We start from the raw sequence: 16756 nt of genomic DNA, 5'->3' as shown, positions 1-16756 counted from the left end.
CAAGTTAAGAAAATTAGCAGTTGTGAAGCTCTTTGCTGGGGCTCTTGAATAATCCCTACATGACCAGATTTTTAAATTTAAAGTCATTTATCAATGATCTTTTTCTCTCTCCTGCAAAGAGTCTCCTGCTTTCTTAGTTAATGAGGTTTGTTAATAACAGCAAACCAACATTAAGACAGCTTCAATCCATCCAGGGGAGGGCACTAGCACTTCAGTTTGCTCAGTAAAGCAAATTCCCTAAAAGGGAATCAGCTCTTATGCTTCACTACAGCATCTGGTCCTGTAAGATTTTTAGTAGTTTTGGAAAAACCCTGAAGGCTAATACTTCAGTTTCTCCCAAATAATTCTTCTTCTCTGATAATACATAATATAATTCTTGAAGTTTTATTAGAAAAAAAATAGTTCAGTCACCTTACTAGAACTACAGTACTTAAAAACAAGATCAGACTAAAACCCAGCTCTTTTTAAAATTCAAGATATTTCACATCTTGGATTGTATTTGAGACAAGATTCCCAGAAGATAAATTAGGTCTTTCCCAAAACCATTTTCTTCCACAACACCACAAAAAATTCTTGATGTGATGGCATGCCGTGATTACTGTCATTATTGCTGGCCAAAATCACCTTGTTTTCTCATATTATGCAGTTTCTCATGCATTGTTGTCATTATTACATAACAGATTTATTTTTAATGAAAAGTTTAGATGTGCATCACATAGCACTATTAACTTCTGTTAAATTTTAAGTACCTTTATAAGAGCAAAATGGTCAATTACACAAAATCTGGAAGGTTCAAGTTGTCTATAGTTCCCTAGATGTAGAGTAAACCTAGCTCTAATGTATATTACACCCCCCCCAGCTCAGTTTTCCCTACATCTGTTATAAAATCATCTCTTACCACATTAGAGAAGAATATTGAAAAACTTTTCATATCTCAAAAAAATTGGCCCTTCTTTTGAATTTATACCAATTCCTGCAGGTGCAATCCCAATCAATCAAGTGAGTTTGATTCCAAATAGCACAAAAGTCAGATAAACTGTGTTTAATTTTACAACAGCTTATGTCAGCAAACTTGAAGTGTTAAGAGTGAAAAAAACAAGGTCATGCCTATGACATATACAGTATATATCAGATATGTTTCAGTCAGGTGTTTTGGACGTGTAATGTGTAACTTCTGAAAATTAACTTAAAGGGATTGTCAAAATCTCTGATATACCAATTCTTAGAAAAAAAAACACACACAAAAAAAAATCCGCAGCATGCTGCAAAGTCTTGATTGAGCAGACATAACTATTAACCTACTAGACAGAAAATCCCAAACGATTTTTTTTCTTCGAGGGGCAGGGAAGACAGGGATCAGGCTTAGTGCTGTCACTGTTTCTGCTGGCTTTGGCTATCACAGATAAATGGACTTCTGACTCCACGTTATTTACAGTTCTTGACTTTGTGCTGCAATTGTATGCAATAATTAAAGGTGAGGTGCTATATTTATAGCAATATGAGTGTTGTATGTATGAGTGAAGTACCAGAGTACTTCTCATCTCCAGAACTGGTGTTTAAGTCCTGACACTAAATCCCACCACACAATCCCTTTTCAAACAGTGGGGGAGGGTTCTTTGTACCTTTATTGACTGCAAGACACTAGTCCCCTTCTCTGTTTCTATTTTGCAGTTATCACATTCTATTTTCTGAATCTTCACGCAGCCAGTCCCTGACGTTTTGATATCCAAATCTAAAATTAAAAGAGTTTTATTAGCAATAAAACGAAAAATGTCAGATATCTTTAACAAAGTATTTGATTATGATATACAGTAACCATATGTAGTAAGGAAAAAGCAGCTCCTTTGTTACTTAAGAACCTGCTTGCTGTGTCTGGCCATGCACTTTGAACAGCATGAGAAGTCACTATCAGCTATGGACACTGAAAGTTCAGTAAGCAGTGTTTGAGCCATCCAACTCCTAGAGAGAACGTTAAGAAGCAAAAGAATTACTGTAGCCTGTGGCAAGGAATCAGCAAGCTGTGAATCTTTAGTGAAGTCTCATCTTTTTTCTTTTTTAACTCTACCTCCATCTCCTATCTACCCTAGCCACCAATTCTATTAGAAATTCTACTTAAAAACTTGGGCACTCCAACACACATTTTGGGGCAGAAGGTTGGCAGGTGTCTGAGGCCTCATGTAGAGTAATAAGTCTCAGCAGCACAAACACGTGGGCCTTGCTGCTCCACTAGCCAGCACCACAACCCAAAACCAGGCATGGAAGCGTTGGTGTGCGTCATCCTCCCCAGCCTTCCGGAAAGCCTGACATGCCCCTGGCATGAAGAAGCACGTTTGCCTCCAGTCTGAGCCACCTCACCTTGCTCCTGTTTATAGACTCCCACAAAGAAAAATCACTAGGTCTTGTGGATAAGATGCAGAGGCAAGAAAAGCATTTTTCTGCTGCGTGTCTCACCCTTGGGTTTAAGGAATGGGAAGAAGTTTGAGAATGTACAGTCTGGGAATTCTGTCTATATTAATAGTAATTTTTATTAATCATTTGTATAAATGACCACCATAGTGATTGACAAAAGGTAAAGTCAGGAGAAGAAAAAGTTGATTTTGTTCTTCTAAGGACAAAAGGCAAAAAAGAAGTAAAATAAAAATTGAACAGCAATCAGAAGTGTTTTCTGCAAGACAACCGAGGGACTAAGAGATAGTGAGCCCCATTACTCCCTAAAGCAAAGGAGATGTGGTAAAGAAACCTTCATTTAAGCAAATGTGGAAGTCTTTCCTTCACTGCCACTGCCAGCTAAGGTAATCAGAAAGATGAAAAGAATAATCAGAATTTGCAAAAGAAGCTTTGTCCTGAGGAGATTCCCAAGTCAGACCTGTGACCCATGAGAGCCTGAAGATCAATACTGTCACACTGCTGCCCAGGACAGGTGCCTCCTGGAACCACGACAACAATAAGCTTGCAGACCATGAAGACAAGAGACTGAGAGCTCCAATTAACAACAAATGGAAGTTTCGTCACCTGAAAAACTAGGAGAATCCAAGGGACAGAGCTAAAATACAACATCTTTGCAGTAAGCATGCTACCTTATGGCTGCAGTAAGCCAAGAGATTAAACTTAGTGAAGGATGTAGACTGTGTTCAAAGACAACAATTCCTTATGAAAAAAGACTACAAGAGGTAGACTGGAAAGAAATTTGGTTTTGAACAAGCTGTCTTGCCCAGACTGCTCAATTCACCCACTGGAAAACTGCAGGGCACTTGGGAAGGTCTACAACCAAGAGTTTTGCTATTTTGCTTTCTGAGAAGAGAGTCCCAAAAGCCAGTTTGCTTGTGCAAATCTTTGAATTCAATCAGCTTGAATCCCTCCTGCTCTTATTGCTTCTGTCAAAAGGGATGAGGAAAAGGCATGAGAGTGCTCAGTTTAGCCATGATGCAAACTCACTAACATTTTTACAACGATAAGGGTACTAAGAAACTTCTGATCCTGTAGAGCATATTACTGCCATCATTTGAAAGGTGGGTTAGTAGTGTAATCCTAACTATCAAAGATGGGTGCTAAAAGAAGACCTGGAAGTCTGGAAATTCACAAACATGTCATTAAGAAACATCAGGGACTTCTGGAAATACACTTTGTGCCTTGATCCTCTGCAGAGTCACACCACTTTGCTAGCCTTGATATAACAAAAATTAGTAGACAAGGAATTGAGGCCCTCTGTCTCTTCCCCTCTGAGTTCCTGAACCAAGGATAAACAACTCCATAAAGAAGCAGACTTGAAAACTGGATAATATTGCCAATGAAATTTTAACAAGGAGGAACAAGATACAATTTCTTTCAGTGCCAAAACTCCAAAAATAGCCAGTTTGATTCCTCCCTAGCAAAGACAAGGGCTGAAGCCAACTTTAGCCACATAAACCACAAAGATTGCATGAAGATCTTTGCGGCGTAAAAGACTCGTATCAGAAATAAAGGTATATAAGAAAAAAGAAACACTTTGGTATCAGAATGTAGGCAGGGGTACCCCAGGGTATTTAAGCACCCCAGTTATTAAGCTGCCTTAAGCTATACTACTTGAAATAGACTGGATAATTATTTATTTTCAGATGACTCAGCAGCCCTAGACTACTAGAATTATCTAAATTATGGTTATGCAAGCCCTCAGTTCAGTTTACTTCTGCGTACTCATGCAGTCAATGCACAGTAACCAGAAATCAAAGAGCTGGTTTCAGGTTTAATTAACACATGCAAAAATACATAAGCTTGATTAAACAGAAATTCCTTGACATCTGCTATCGATGAAGGTTGAATGTATCAGAGAGGAGTATCAGGTCATTTATGATATTGAAATCTTATATGGAGCTCAAAACTAGACACTAAGACAGACAGAGGATCGTTTGGTACTTGCCCTACTAAGCTGCTTAGAGGTTGCCTTTGGTTTAAAATGCATACTTAAGCTCAGCATCTTCCACACATGCTCTTCCTTCAGGCTCTAAGGAGTTTTAGATAACTTGCAGCTTCCTGGATAAGCTCCAACCTAAATTGCAAAAGCTGTTGTGAAACAGCTTAAACTTCCAAAGTGAAGAAAACAAGAGCACTGAAAAGAGATTCACATCAACCTCTCAACTTCTTACAGCTAAGTGACTGACAGAGCTCAGGCAAAACTGTCTAAGCAGAACAGAGTTAACATCTTCCTCACGCACCCAAGGAAAGCCAGAGAAAAGCCAAAGTGTTTGCAGAGCAACAACAGTTCCCTTCTGGTTTCAGATGTGTTTTTACAAGGGATCTTTTGCTTATGCAATGATATTTAATGGATAATTCTTTTCTAAATAAATAAACAGAGCATCTTGAGCACAAATTAATACTCAGAAGATCAAAAAAACAAACTAGAGATGAAAGGACACTTAAAAGTAGAACTTGAGTGGCCAGCAAAAGTTCTATTTCACTGAGTAAAAACTTAAAACACTCAAACCTCACAACCTTGCATTTTTGTAAATATATCTCTAGATGCACCTAGATGACAGCACGAACAATATTAACATCATGCTAATTATGGGGTAACAAAGAGCAACTCGTGGAAGGCCATTATAATGCAAATTGTCCAGGGAACCTGACCTGCATGAACTTACCACAAACCCAAGTAGAACAGCTTAGAAATGTACAAAAAAAAAGAAAACCTGTTTCAAGAAGAAAGCCCCTAAGACTGCAGTGTTGGCTGACATTGAGAATACAGTAAAAATCTCAAAGACAGGACAAAAACGAAATGTTTGTTTTCCATCAATCAGGATTCATTATCAAGACTTTTAGGAAGGCTCCCCACATTGAAACCTTTATGAAGGCTGAGATTCTTCACATCTTAACACAATGAATTCCGCACCTCGAGAATAACCAGCTCTGGAGTGACTTGTAACAGTCACTCAGAGATCCTGGAGAAACTGAAATAGTAAAGGACTACAGTATCCAGACATACCTGCTACCAGAGCATTGAAGGGTGATAAATGGGGCCCTGGGTTGTTTGATTGTCAGTAACCATGGGATGGACTCTGTGAATGTGCTACAGACAAGCCTAGGTAATCTTTGTGCTTACCAAGCAAGGGAGGGAAAAAAAATAAAAAGAAGAGCTGTAAGATAGCAACTGAAAATTCTCAGGTAGGAGTCTAGAGTCTCCTACTCAAGACTACAAGACTCTCAGAGAAGACAGTCCAGCTCCAGCTCAGTGACAGAGCCAATGAATATAGAGGTAACAGGTGATTTGTTTAAGAGAACAAACTTGGGTTTTCAAATGTCTTTAACAATATCCTTAGTTCCATATTGTCTTTCAGCTATAAGCTATGCACCACCTTCAACAGTACAAGAAGTTGGAAATCAGCACAAATAGCAAGGTTGAAAACTTCTATCAACGACACCAAATTATTCAGACTAATTAAAAACTCACTGATAAATTGCAGGAGGACCTTGGAATACCACAACCTCAAATGATAAATAGCAGGAAATTGAACTGTGGGATTCTGCCAAGAATTTACCAGGAAGCTCTCACCCTAAAACTGTTTCCATGTGTAGAGGGACACCCTGCAGAGAGATCCACTGAGGGGTGGATCTGAATTTCATCACAGGATTATCAGGCTCTGAAAATCCTGTGATGAAAACGGTTGACAGCTAAGAGAATGCTTAGATGAAAAGATCATTTACATTTGTTCTGTTCTCAGTCTTTCCTGATATTCTGTTTATGACCAGAGACAGGGCAGCAGGCTGTCCATTCTTACCTTGGGAGTCATGGTAGGAATCAGTACAGCCATTCTGACAGAGCAAAGCACACTGAGAGCAGGAAGGGTGAGATTAAATGCACAAATATTCTTTATTTAGTTACAGAATATTTGTGCATATATTAGTCGCTAGGAAACAGACCCTAAGTTGCGATAAACATATTTAAGGAACACCCCTTCAGTTACAAGCAGTGTTTAAAAAAAAAAAAAAAAAAAAAAAAAAAGGAAATTATAGGGATGAGTAAGACTGGAAAATGTGAGAATGATGTTATGTCAAACCCATAGGACTTCTCCATTTTGAATTATATACTGAAAGAAAACAAGAAAAAAAAATGCAGCACATTGCAGAATTTTCCCTAAGACACAGGGTGGGAAAAAAAGTAAAGTAAGATAAAAGGTGCAGAATATCTTTGCTGTATGTAACATCATATTCTACAAAAGTCATAGACTACATGTATGAAGAGGAAGTAGTGGGGGATTATTCATCATTTCTCGTATCACAACTGCAGCAGGGCATTAAAGGAAACAATGCAGCAGTCTTCAATAACTTCAAGCAAAACAAGAGACCAGGTGCACTGCGCATCAAAAAGATTTTCAGCATGGTGAAACATTCTGCACTCTATAGGAAATTGCCCAAATCCATAGGAAAAAACCAAAACCACATTAATGACTGAACACAAATCTCTGAGTTTATACTCCCTAAACTTAGGGCCACTGTCAAAACTTCACTGTCAGTTCAGCAGAGATCTTTATTGGTTTCAGCCAGTACAGCTGCTCTCCCAAATTGTGTTCCATACAAGAAAACCTGCACAGATTATAGCCCTGTGCCCAAAAAGACAATGCAACGTTCGTACCGGACAAGTGAGTCCTTCTTGGTATTTCATCTGTCTCGTTACCTTCCAGTTTTTTTGATCCTGTGGATAGCCACTCGGCATAACAAACACTAACGGAGTGGTGGATCCCACAGCCCTACAGGAACAGCCCCGGGAGAGCAGGCGTGCCCAGCTCATGCTGGGGATGCTGTCTCGGAGCCGAGGATTTTGGAGCAGCAGCTGCCAGAGCACCAACGACAGCGCGCTCTCCCAGTGCCACTCACCAGCTCAAGTTTTAGCACTAACTACTGCTGGCAAGAGGGTCAGAAACAAATCAGTGTTCAAACACCCAGGAAGTCCGGGAACACAGGAAACAAACCGGGATGTTCTGAATTAGCGAGGGCGCGATGCCGTTTCCCAACACCGGCTTCCAGCCGAAGCAGCAGCGCCAGCCCAGCCCCCGGTGGGATCCCCGCGGCCCGTGCGCCTCCCCCGCACCCACCGAACTTCACCGGCGTCCGGACGTCCACGGCGGTCTTGCTGTCCACGCCGTCCGCCACGATCGCCACCTGCCCCAGCGCCTCGTCGTGCTCCACCCGCACCTGATCCCGCTCCCGCCCGCGGCGCCCGGGGCTGCCGCCGCTCACGGCCACCAGGACCCGGTCCGCGCCCGGGCAGCGCTGCGGGTCCAGCGGGCGGACGCTCACCTGGCACGGCAGCCGCACCCGCAGCCGCCCCCGCGGGCTCACCGACAGCGCCCACTCCCGCGGCGGGGACGGACCGGGGCCGCTGCGACCGCGGCGGGGGACGGGCGGCGCCCACCGCCCGCCCGCCGCTCGCACAGCCAGGGCCGCCCAGCGCGGGGGCAGCGCGCTCATTGCTGTCGGCGGGGCGGCAGCGCCCGGGAGCCGCGTCAGGAGCGCCCGGGACGGGCCGGGCTGACGGGACGAGGCCGCTCCTGGCGGGCGGGCGGCTGTGACCCCCGGACGGTCACGTGGCGCGGCTGCACGCGGGGAGCGGCACCGGCACGGCCGGTAAACAGGCGGTGGCTCCGCCGCGGAGCCTCCTGGGAGCCGTAGTTCTGCAATGCTCGGAAGGAACTCCAGCCGTGCCCACGGGCCTATGGGAGCGGCGGGAAGGCGGGGCATTGCCGAGAGCCTGCTGCTATTGGGCGGCGGGGCTGGACACCGAACCCAATCAGAGCGGGGGCGACTGAGGCGGGCGGGAGGCGGGGCGCGGGTCGCCGTAGCGACGGGGACGCCGCTCCGCCCGGCTGGGTCTGCGGCGGCAGGGAGGGAACCGGGGCCGGGGCCGAGAGAGGTAAAGCCGCGGCTCCGGCGTCGAGGCTGGAAGCCAGTCAAGCGGCAGTGCCACAGCCCTGTTTGAGGAGTTCCTGAGGGCCGGGAGTGCGACCCCCGCGCGGGGCCCGGAGCGGTGCCGTGTCCCGCGTGAGGAGACGAGGTACACCGGGGCAGTCCGCCCTTCGTTGCACTTAAACTTACAGCGAGCCTGCGTGTGTTGAAATGTCCTCGGGCAGCCGGTGTAGGAGCAGTTTGGCAGATGTGTTGGAAAATCAGTTATTTTTGGTTGGTTTGTTGGAGTATCACAAAGCACCAGGGCTGCTCTCTGTCAGTATGGTTTGGTCAATATGTTATGTGTTGTACTGCTTTTTAACAGTTCTGAAGCCAAACAAACAAATATTTTCCTGAGCTCTGCACAGTTACGCCATGAGACAATTTTCCTTACAGAGTTTACAAACAAGCCGTCAACCACATAATTCAGTTTAAAATACTCCTCTGTACTTCATAGCCCACATTATCATTGTATAACAATTTAAAAAATGAGATGGGGCATGTCGGCAATAGATGATGTACAGTCAGGGGCTGAATTCTTGTAATGGCTGTTCTTTACTGCCAATTATGAGGGAGAAAATTGCACAGAAAGCTGCATTGTCTTAGCAAGATTGCAACACAAGAAATAATGAAATCTGGGCCTGTTACTTAATTACTGTCTCCCTTTTGCACTCCATGTGTTTCTTTTTCATAAATACCATGCAAGCATGATACTTAGTCATCAAATACTTTTCATCTCATTAGCCCTATTTCTATTTCTGTCACTGTCTGGCTTTGATTATTTATGAATCTGAAATGACATCTCAGTGTCCAAGAGGAAAGAAGAATGCCCTATTTTTTTGGTCCATCGGTGATTTTCACTGTGGAAAAGCTAATGAAGATTCATATTCACCAATAAAGCCCTTCATGTTAAATTATTTCATTGGTTTACATTACTTAGTCTCAAAAAATCATTAGGTTAAACACGAAAAGGGCCAGCCTGCTTTGTGATACTCTAGTATACAAAAATTTAATTCTAGAAGGTCAAATTAATATCAGGAAGTGTCTTGGGACATGAAGGAGGCTGGAAGCTGGTTTTTTTCCAAGTCTTCAGAAATAGAATTTGGGGGGAAAAATCTACAAAATTCTGACCCTTGAGACCAATACCAAATTTGGAAGTCAGATTGTTTGTAAGGGGGAAGGTTACAGATGTGTCAGGAGTGTGTTGCAATGTGCCGTGACTCCACTAGATGACAGCCAGGTCAGCAAGTAATTCTGTGATCCGACAGTGCCGAGGGAATCCTGTCCCAGGTGAGACGGGGCTCACTGCTGCCCCCCTTTCTCCCTGGGTCAGGGCTGCTGTTCCTGATCCTTGACTCCCACCTCCTCTAAAACCACAGCGCTGCTTTCCCACACCTCCCTTTACCTCCAGGAGCTTGGTAAATGATGCTCCTCATGAAGGCAGAGGCTTACCAGGACCCACAATCCACAGTAAACCATCACCTTTAATATTGTCAGGCTTTGCATAGTCGAGAACTTTGTTCCAGAAACCACTCCAAGATGCTTAAGCCTCAGTTATGTTTATGTTTCATTGTTACTGTTGGGTTTTTTCGTCAGATGCAGTTTAAACATACTCACATGGTTAAAAATACTGAACAAAACAGATAAAAAGTAGTTGCTAGGACGAAGTTCTTTCTCCATATATATGAAACTTCATGTGTTTAATGTTTTACTTATGTCATCTATATTTTTGCTATATTGATTCAGTTTAACTTTCATGCTTTTGTTTGGATCAATTGGTATAGCATGTAGCAGCCTCCAACCGTGCAAGAATATTTATTTATTTATTTATTTATTTATTTATTTATTTATTTATTTGCTTGTTTTCCACTTTCATTTTCTGGCTTGTCATTTGCAGGAAAAAGCCCCAGCTATATCAAATTTATAAGTGAAGATTTAATTAGAACTCCACTTTTGATAGCTGCATGATTTCTTAGTGAATTACTATCCTTGTTTGCTGCGTTACCAGATATTTGTGTTGTATGCCAAAGAATATTCAGTGTTTCATGCAAAAGATCAAAAACTCCTAGAACTCATAGAAGTTCCATAAAGTGACATAAAATAGATTTTAAGCCAAAGCATTATCACACACTTTTAGGGTTTCAAGGAAAGAGGAATTAAACAAGAAGTATTTACAGGAGAAGCTGTAGAAGGAATACATTTTTCTAACTTTTGTGTTTGGAATTTATCATGGAATAATCACAAACTGCTGCAGGTACACACCGGGTATAAACTTAGGCTTCCTGGGCAAGATTAATTTTACCCATTTAGTAGAATTTTAATGAAGAAATAATGTGACTTCATTTCTTAGGAAAATATGGCATCTTTATTTGTATTTTGGGGGTTTTTTAGTGGCGTATTTCTGCTTCCTTGAATCTTATTCATTCTCAAGGTGTGTCTAGGGTTCAGTAGGGAGGCAAATGATGTTTTATTTGTTTCCTCCTCTGTACTTTAGCATTGCAAAGCATGCAATGCTTTGGATTTCAGGAATTTTTTTGTTTACGCTACCAGAAATTTTCTGAGGAAATTAAGTTCCCCATGGAAACCATGTGAAATGTGAAGTGGTAAATCTTAACACTCGAACTCTCCTTATCTTTTCCATATCTAATTAGAATTTCAGCATATAAAGTCTGTGTGTGGTTCAGGGTGGGTCTATCTCAAATTACAGAGACTTGAAAACAAGGGAAAACAGCAGAACTTATGACAGAAATTGTTGAGCAGTTTAGGTAGATGGTGTGCTCTCATTTCCCCAAAGTAGTGAGGGGGGTGTAATCAAACAATCCATTCTGATTCACATTCATTTGATATTTTCCTATTGTACGTGATGTGCTTTTAAATCCAATTATCGTTTAATGTTGACATGGTTTCGTTGTTTAAAGACACACCCATTCATGCTGAAGCACAATCTCTTCCCAGTCAAAACAGAAGGTCTTCTACTTTAACATTAGGGGAAAAGCATAAAAAATAAAATTTTAGGGGGTAGAAATAGGATCACTGTGTGATCAAATAAGTCTATGGTGCTCCTGTTATTAATATTATCTATAGGTCTCATCCCTTTTCTTTGAAGAGGCTGTGGTAGAACTGAAAAAGTTTTGGAGAAAGATGATAAGGACAGTGGAAGGCAGAGAAGGGCTTTCATGCCAGTGACAGCAGGTGGATTGTCTTCCTCAGCCTAGAAAAAGGATTGTCAAATGATGATTCACCATTAGGAATAAACCTAGTGGCATAGAAAAGTTGTGATTATTCAGTGACTCATCCAGTAAAAGAACTAGGTGACATCAAGGAGCCAGATTCAAAGGCAACAAGAACACTGGTTACTCATGTCATGCCAAGGTAAAATGAAAATCTCCATTTCCATGTATTTTACCAATAACTGAAAGTTTTGTATGAGTTCAAGGACAAAGGGGGTGGGTTCAGGAAAGCATCACCACACCATGGCTGGTGGGTACTTCTGTCCCTCCCCAGGCATCCAGTTGTAGGCTGGAAGTGTGTAGAGACAGTTGATTCATCTTCATACATGGACCTGAATCTCTTTATGCTCAGAATAACATTTTACAACTTTTTGCATCTGTCACTCTGAAAAGAATCAATACAGCTAAATGTCACCTACCTGGATTCTGCACTGATTTGTGTATGAACATTGCTGTTTGCTAGAGAGAGACAGAAGTAAGATGCTGAAATTAGTTTGGGGACTCTGAGTTCAGGCTTTTATTATTATTGCTGCCCTGAAGCTGTTTCACAAGACAATTCTCAGCCTGATTTGACCCAGGTTCCAAAACAACCTTGTAATTCCTGTTCTCTGCAATTCTGTGTCTTGGATCAAAGCTGTGATATTATTTGCAGTTCTACAGTTTGAAAACATCCATACTTGTCGGGCTATTCTGTGAAGTTAGAAATCATGACAACTTCCATTCCTATTTCTATTAGACAGTTTATTCACCAGATAATGCAAAGACACAAATTTTCCACTTTGCTTTTTGAAGTTTAGAGATCCAATTTTATATAAGCTGAATTATATATTTAGTAATGTAGTAGGTAATGGAAAACTGCTAAACTTATTTTAATGTCCCATAAACCTACCTATGTTTTGTTTGTATCTATCCCCTCTTAAAACCATGTGGAGACAAGGGCTTTTCATGCTAGCTGAGGCTGTCTAATAGTTCTCTGTCTCAGATTTCTATTAACATAAAACTATAAACTTTTCCTATTCAGAAGAGGTTTTTTTTGTTCTCTCCCTCCCCAGCAAACTGGAGTCTTGGTGAGGATTCTTTTGTATGGCTGTAATGGGAGGAGGTTTCTTTTTGACTTATGTCAACTGTGTGTTTAACATACAAGTACCTACAAATATGCCTACTTCCATGAAACTCTCGCATTTTGGCATTGTTCTACTTTGAGTTTCTGCCACAGTGCTTTTTCCCTTTGTCTAAGTTCTAAATTGAGAGGAAGAAATAAAGCAACACTAGCCATAAACACAAAATGCATATGCTAAAATATCCAACAGTTCTTTACAGATCAAAAATCCCTGGTTATTTATAAATGTGTATACATGTTTATGTACAGTAACTCAGAGTTTATTTCTTGGCCTCTATGATGTTTACAGTTATTTCACAATGTTTTGACTCCTCCAGGAGGGATCATGAAATTGCTTTTTCTTTCCATAAGCAAATACAGACACTGAAATCTCTCTAAAAGTCAAAATGTTCCTGAAAGAATTCCGAACAGTATTGGAGAAAGTAATAAACTTGCCAGTTTAACTTTCACTATCTTTATAGACAAGTGACTTTTCAAAAGATGAATACAAACAACACAACGTTTTTGTATCCATTTTCCCACCACAACTATAAACTGAAATTATACTTTTCTTAACTGGCAGCTTTCTGACTGTGGAATGCCAAGTTGCTCTGTCTGTGTCATTGGAAAGATCTGGTATATATTATTGACATAGTGTCAAAATTTCTTCTTTATTTTATTACAGTTTTAATTTTGCTTGTCCTTGATTTATAGTAAGATGATCTCTTTTTAAAAGGAGAAAGGTCTCCTATATGTTATGTGAAAGGCTGAATGATGTCAAGACTGCCTGATTTGAAGAGGATTCTGCATCTTTGGCAGCTGATACAGATTTTATAATTATGTGGTTCCATAGCAGAATCCAATGTCCTCTGCATAACTGCTAATGTGGAAAGACTTTCTGGTGTCAGGTGAACATTTGCAGAAGTTGACCATCTTTCTCCCAAAATTTCCCACCAAAAAGCTGTGATACTGATCTGTCCATTCCTGTCATCTCCAAACAACTTCACTGAAGTTGTGAAGGAATTCTTGAATTCCTCCATCCCCACTCCATCTCCACTTTGAACTGTGCTTTGGTCTACAAATGTTCAATGCCTTCCCTATCTCACTATTTCATGGCAAGATTTCAGTGTGCCTTAGAAGTTCCTCTTCTCCTTTCTTCCCCGTGTAAGATGCTTTTTGCCTCTGTTGGATCATCCCATGTCTGTTATATCTTTCTCCTGAAATGTTTTTGTCACCTTTCGTGCTTCTTCATGCAAAAAGGTTGGTATTTTAAAACTCTTTGGATATACAAAACTCTTAAGATGCTGTTATGCCAGATGATGGGGTTTTCAGATATAAATTCACGTTTGATGTAATGATGAGGACCAAGCTGATGGACATTGCTGTCTTATCAGGGTACCAAGAGCATTGCATGCCCTTGTATTCCACCTCCCATTTCCTTCACACACCTTGGCATTTTTCACACACCTCACAGAGTTCTGCTGATTGAAGCTTGGGAACATAATTCTCAAGTGCTGGGCCAAGATAGTAAACACAAAGTGAAATTATAGAAATTTTATGGTATGAAGTTTCATCTTGCTGAGAAGTATCTAATGTCCTGGATCTAACTGTTTCTAATGCAAGTATCATAGAGATTTCTATTTCTAAATGACAGATATGAATATGGGATTTTCTATAATATAAATATAGCAAAATGATGTTTTCCAACAACCCTGCTTGTTCCAACCTTGTTTAATTTCTCTCTGTATGCATTTATTAAACTACTGTAACCTAACTGAAATAAGAGTTTTCTTCAGGATATTTTAAAAATACTCAAGAGGATGACAGAGTGATAGTGCAGCCTCTTGCATGAAGTCTTCCATGAAGTTAACTGTAGACCTGCCTAATTTGCTCACATTGTGACTTCTGTGGTTTGAACATGGGTCTGACATGTTGATGAAGTGGTTTTTACACTACACATTTATCTTTCACAGTCATATCTAATGAACTGTACTGGTATTTTTGTTACTTTCTAGAGCTTTAAACGATGAGTCAGGCTGATGAAGGAAGTCCCACTGACACAGAACTGGCAGCTGAGAATGAGTCACCTACCTGTGCACTGACTCCAACAGCTCCTAGCCAGGAAGAGGGACCCACTGACATAACAGCAAGTCCTGCATTTCAGTGTTTAGATGAGGTACCATGTGCCCCAGCTTTCTCTCTCTGTACCAGTGCATAGTAATTATTCTGAGGTGTACCTTTTGCTGTTAATAAGTGAAGGTTGTTACCACAGATTATCTATACCATCCCCATTTCTTTGATTTTATTCTAAGTGGTAGGAAAATTTTGTGAAACGGTGTTATATTCTGGCTAGGGATGCTGTGCTTGATAGATAATGATGTTATTTTTTTCAGTGATCATGGCCTTAAGGGGAATGAGAATACAGAGGTCTTGGTTTTGGTCTTGCAGTATTCTATCTGTAGAGATAATTGCATCATGATTTTTTAAAAGGCTCCATAGCTGCAGGAAAAACCACAGGTAAGTGGCTCCTGAAGCACTATTAATTGATGATGGTGATAGAAGAAACCTTTTGGAGGTCAGTTTCTTTTGCAATTTTTTTGTGTTAAGGAGTCTTTCATGATACTGGAGGTATTTTTCAAATTTTAAATATCAAATATATATATATCAAATAGATCCTTAAAAATGTAAGGCCAGAAAAGTCACTAAGAGGTAATCTAATCCAAAGTTGCCACTGAAGTAGATTCTCTGCAGATATTTGTCTAATTTGTTCTTAAATCTTTAATTGATGGAGATATCTCTTTGGGTATCTTTTTCTAGCATGTCATCATTGCCAGGCTTTTATAAAAAGTTTTCCCTATATCCCAATTTAAGTTTCCTTTTTAGTGAATAATGCAGCTTTCTTCTTGCCTTTCCACCATTAAAAAGGGAGACCAGCCAATTTCTGCCTTTTTTATAATTAAAATGTTCATCTCTCTCTTGTGGCTTTGTTCATACTTCATGTTTTTCTTGAAGTTCTTACCTAAAGTTGCTTTACCTTGGACTCTTTCCATCTTGGATCTGTCGGATCAGTTTGCTACCCTGGCTCTCACTCTCTGCCTACAATCTAAGGTCAGGAGAAAGGACAGGGCAAGAATTTGTAGAGAAGGGGAAAATAGGACTGGCCCTTTCCTATCCTGCTGTTAGATCATACTGAACATAGCTTGAAGCTGCTGCTTTCAGTCCTGTGCCAGTGAATGGGGAGCCCACAGCTTCCAGTATTGTTGCAGCACAACACCTCCTTTATTCTCGGTCCAAGACAGCAGCAAAAGTACCCCCACGCCCCTTCTAAACTTTATTCTGCATTTCTGCTTTCTTTTCCTTATTTTTAATCATGGTGAAAAATAATTTTTATAGACTTATTCTAGAAAATTATTAGATTATTTGCCTGATCTTTTGTCAAAAGAAAAATCTTTCCAAAGAGGTTATTCTGCATATCAAATTAAAAGCTGACTTGTTTAACACTGATGACATTGTAAACCATTAATGGCAAACACAGGGTAAACTTAGTATTTAGAATTGTTCCCAACTCAAGAAAAGAACATGCTGTGGAAAAGCAAAGTAAGAAATTTGCATAATATTTCATAAATGAGGTCTTCTGGTCATTTTGTCAATCTCTAGAAGAGAACTATGGCTCATTTATTTTACCATAATTTCTAACAGTTTGCGCTTGTACTTCACTTGTGAGTTTGGCTTTTCATCACTTATTCACATTTCTTCTTTTCCACTGACGTATTTGTTTTCTTTTGTTGAACTTTATACGTAATTCAGGGATAAATATATGACTTTGGTCACCACAGAGGTTCTTGCATTGATGCTGGCTTCAACTACTTGGAATAGCTTTCAGGATTTTTTCCATAGAAGCAGAATTGTAGCATATTGTCTCAGTTTCACTGAGTGGTCATTTGTGCCTGCACAGCATGTACTTATCACAAGGGACACCTTTTGTTATTAAAAGATTTCTTTAAAAACAGAT

At 40.7% G+C, this 16756-nt stretch overlaps 2 protein-coding genes across 3 annotated transcripts in view; one reads left to right on the top strand and one right to left on the bottom strand.

The window, feature by feature from the left end:
- Positions 1–7956, bottom strand: part of FAM185A (family with sequence similarity 185 member A) — a 38210-nt gene extending 30254 nt beyond the window's left edge. For both annotated transcript variants that reach the window (XM_066182825.1, XM_066182826.1), the window contains exons 1-2: positions 7566–7956; positions 1623–1732 (exon numbers count right to left, since the gene is read on the bottom strand). In XM_066182825.1, the coding sequence (XP_066038922.1) occupies positions 1623–1732; positions 7566–7941 (486 nt within the window). In that variant the 5' untranslated portion in view covers positions 7942–7956. The remainder of the gene's footprint in view (positions 1–1622; positions 1733–7565) is intronic.
- Positions 7957–8410: 454 nt separating this feature from the next.
- The window catches only part of CCDC146 (coiled-coil domain containing 146), a 66214-nt gene continuing 57868 nt past the window's right edge, over positions 8411–16756 (top strand). Inside the window, exons 1-2 of the mRNA XM_066182822.1 lie at positions 8411–8524; positions 14760–14920. Coding sequence (XP_066038919.1) covers positions 14771–14920 — 150 coding nt within the window. The 5' untranslated portion in view covers positions 8411–8524; positions 14760–14770. The remainder of the gene's footprint in view (positions 8525–14759; positions 14921–16756) is intronic.

Source organism: Chamaea fasciata, unplaced genomic scaffold (assembly GCF_029207755.1).
Source record: "Chamaea fasciata isolate MVZ Bird 193981 ecotype frontalis unplaced genomic scaffold, bChaFas1.0.hap1 SCAF_5, whole genome shotgun sequence".
NCBI classification, from domain to species: domain Eukaryota; kingdom Metazoa; phylum Chordata; class Aves; order Passeriformes; family Sylviidae; genus Chamaea; species Chamaea fasciata.
This window is presented reverse-complemented; position numbering and strand designations above follow the sequence as displayed.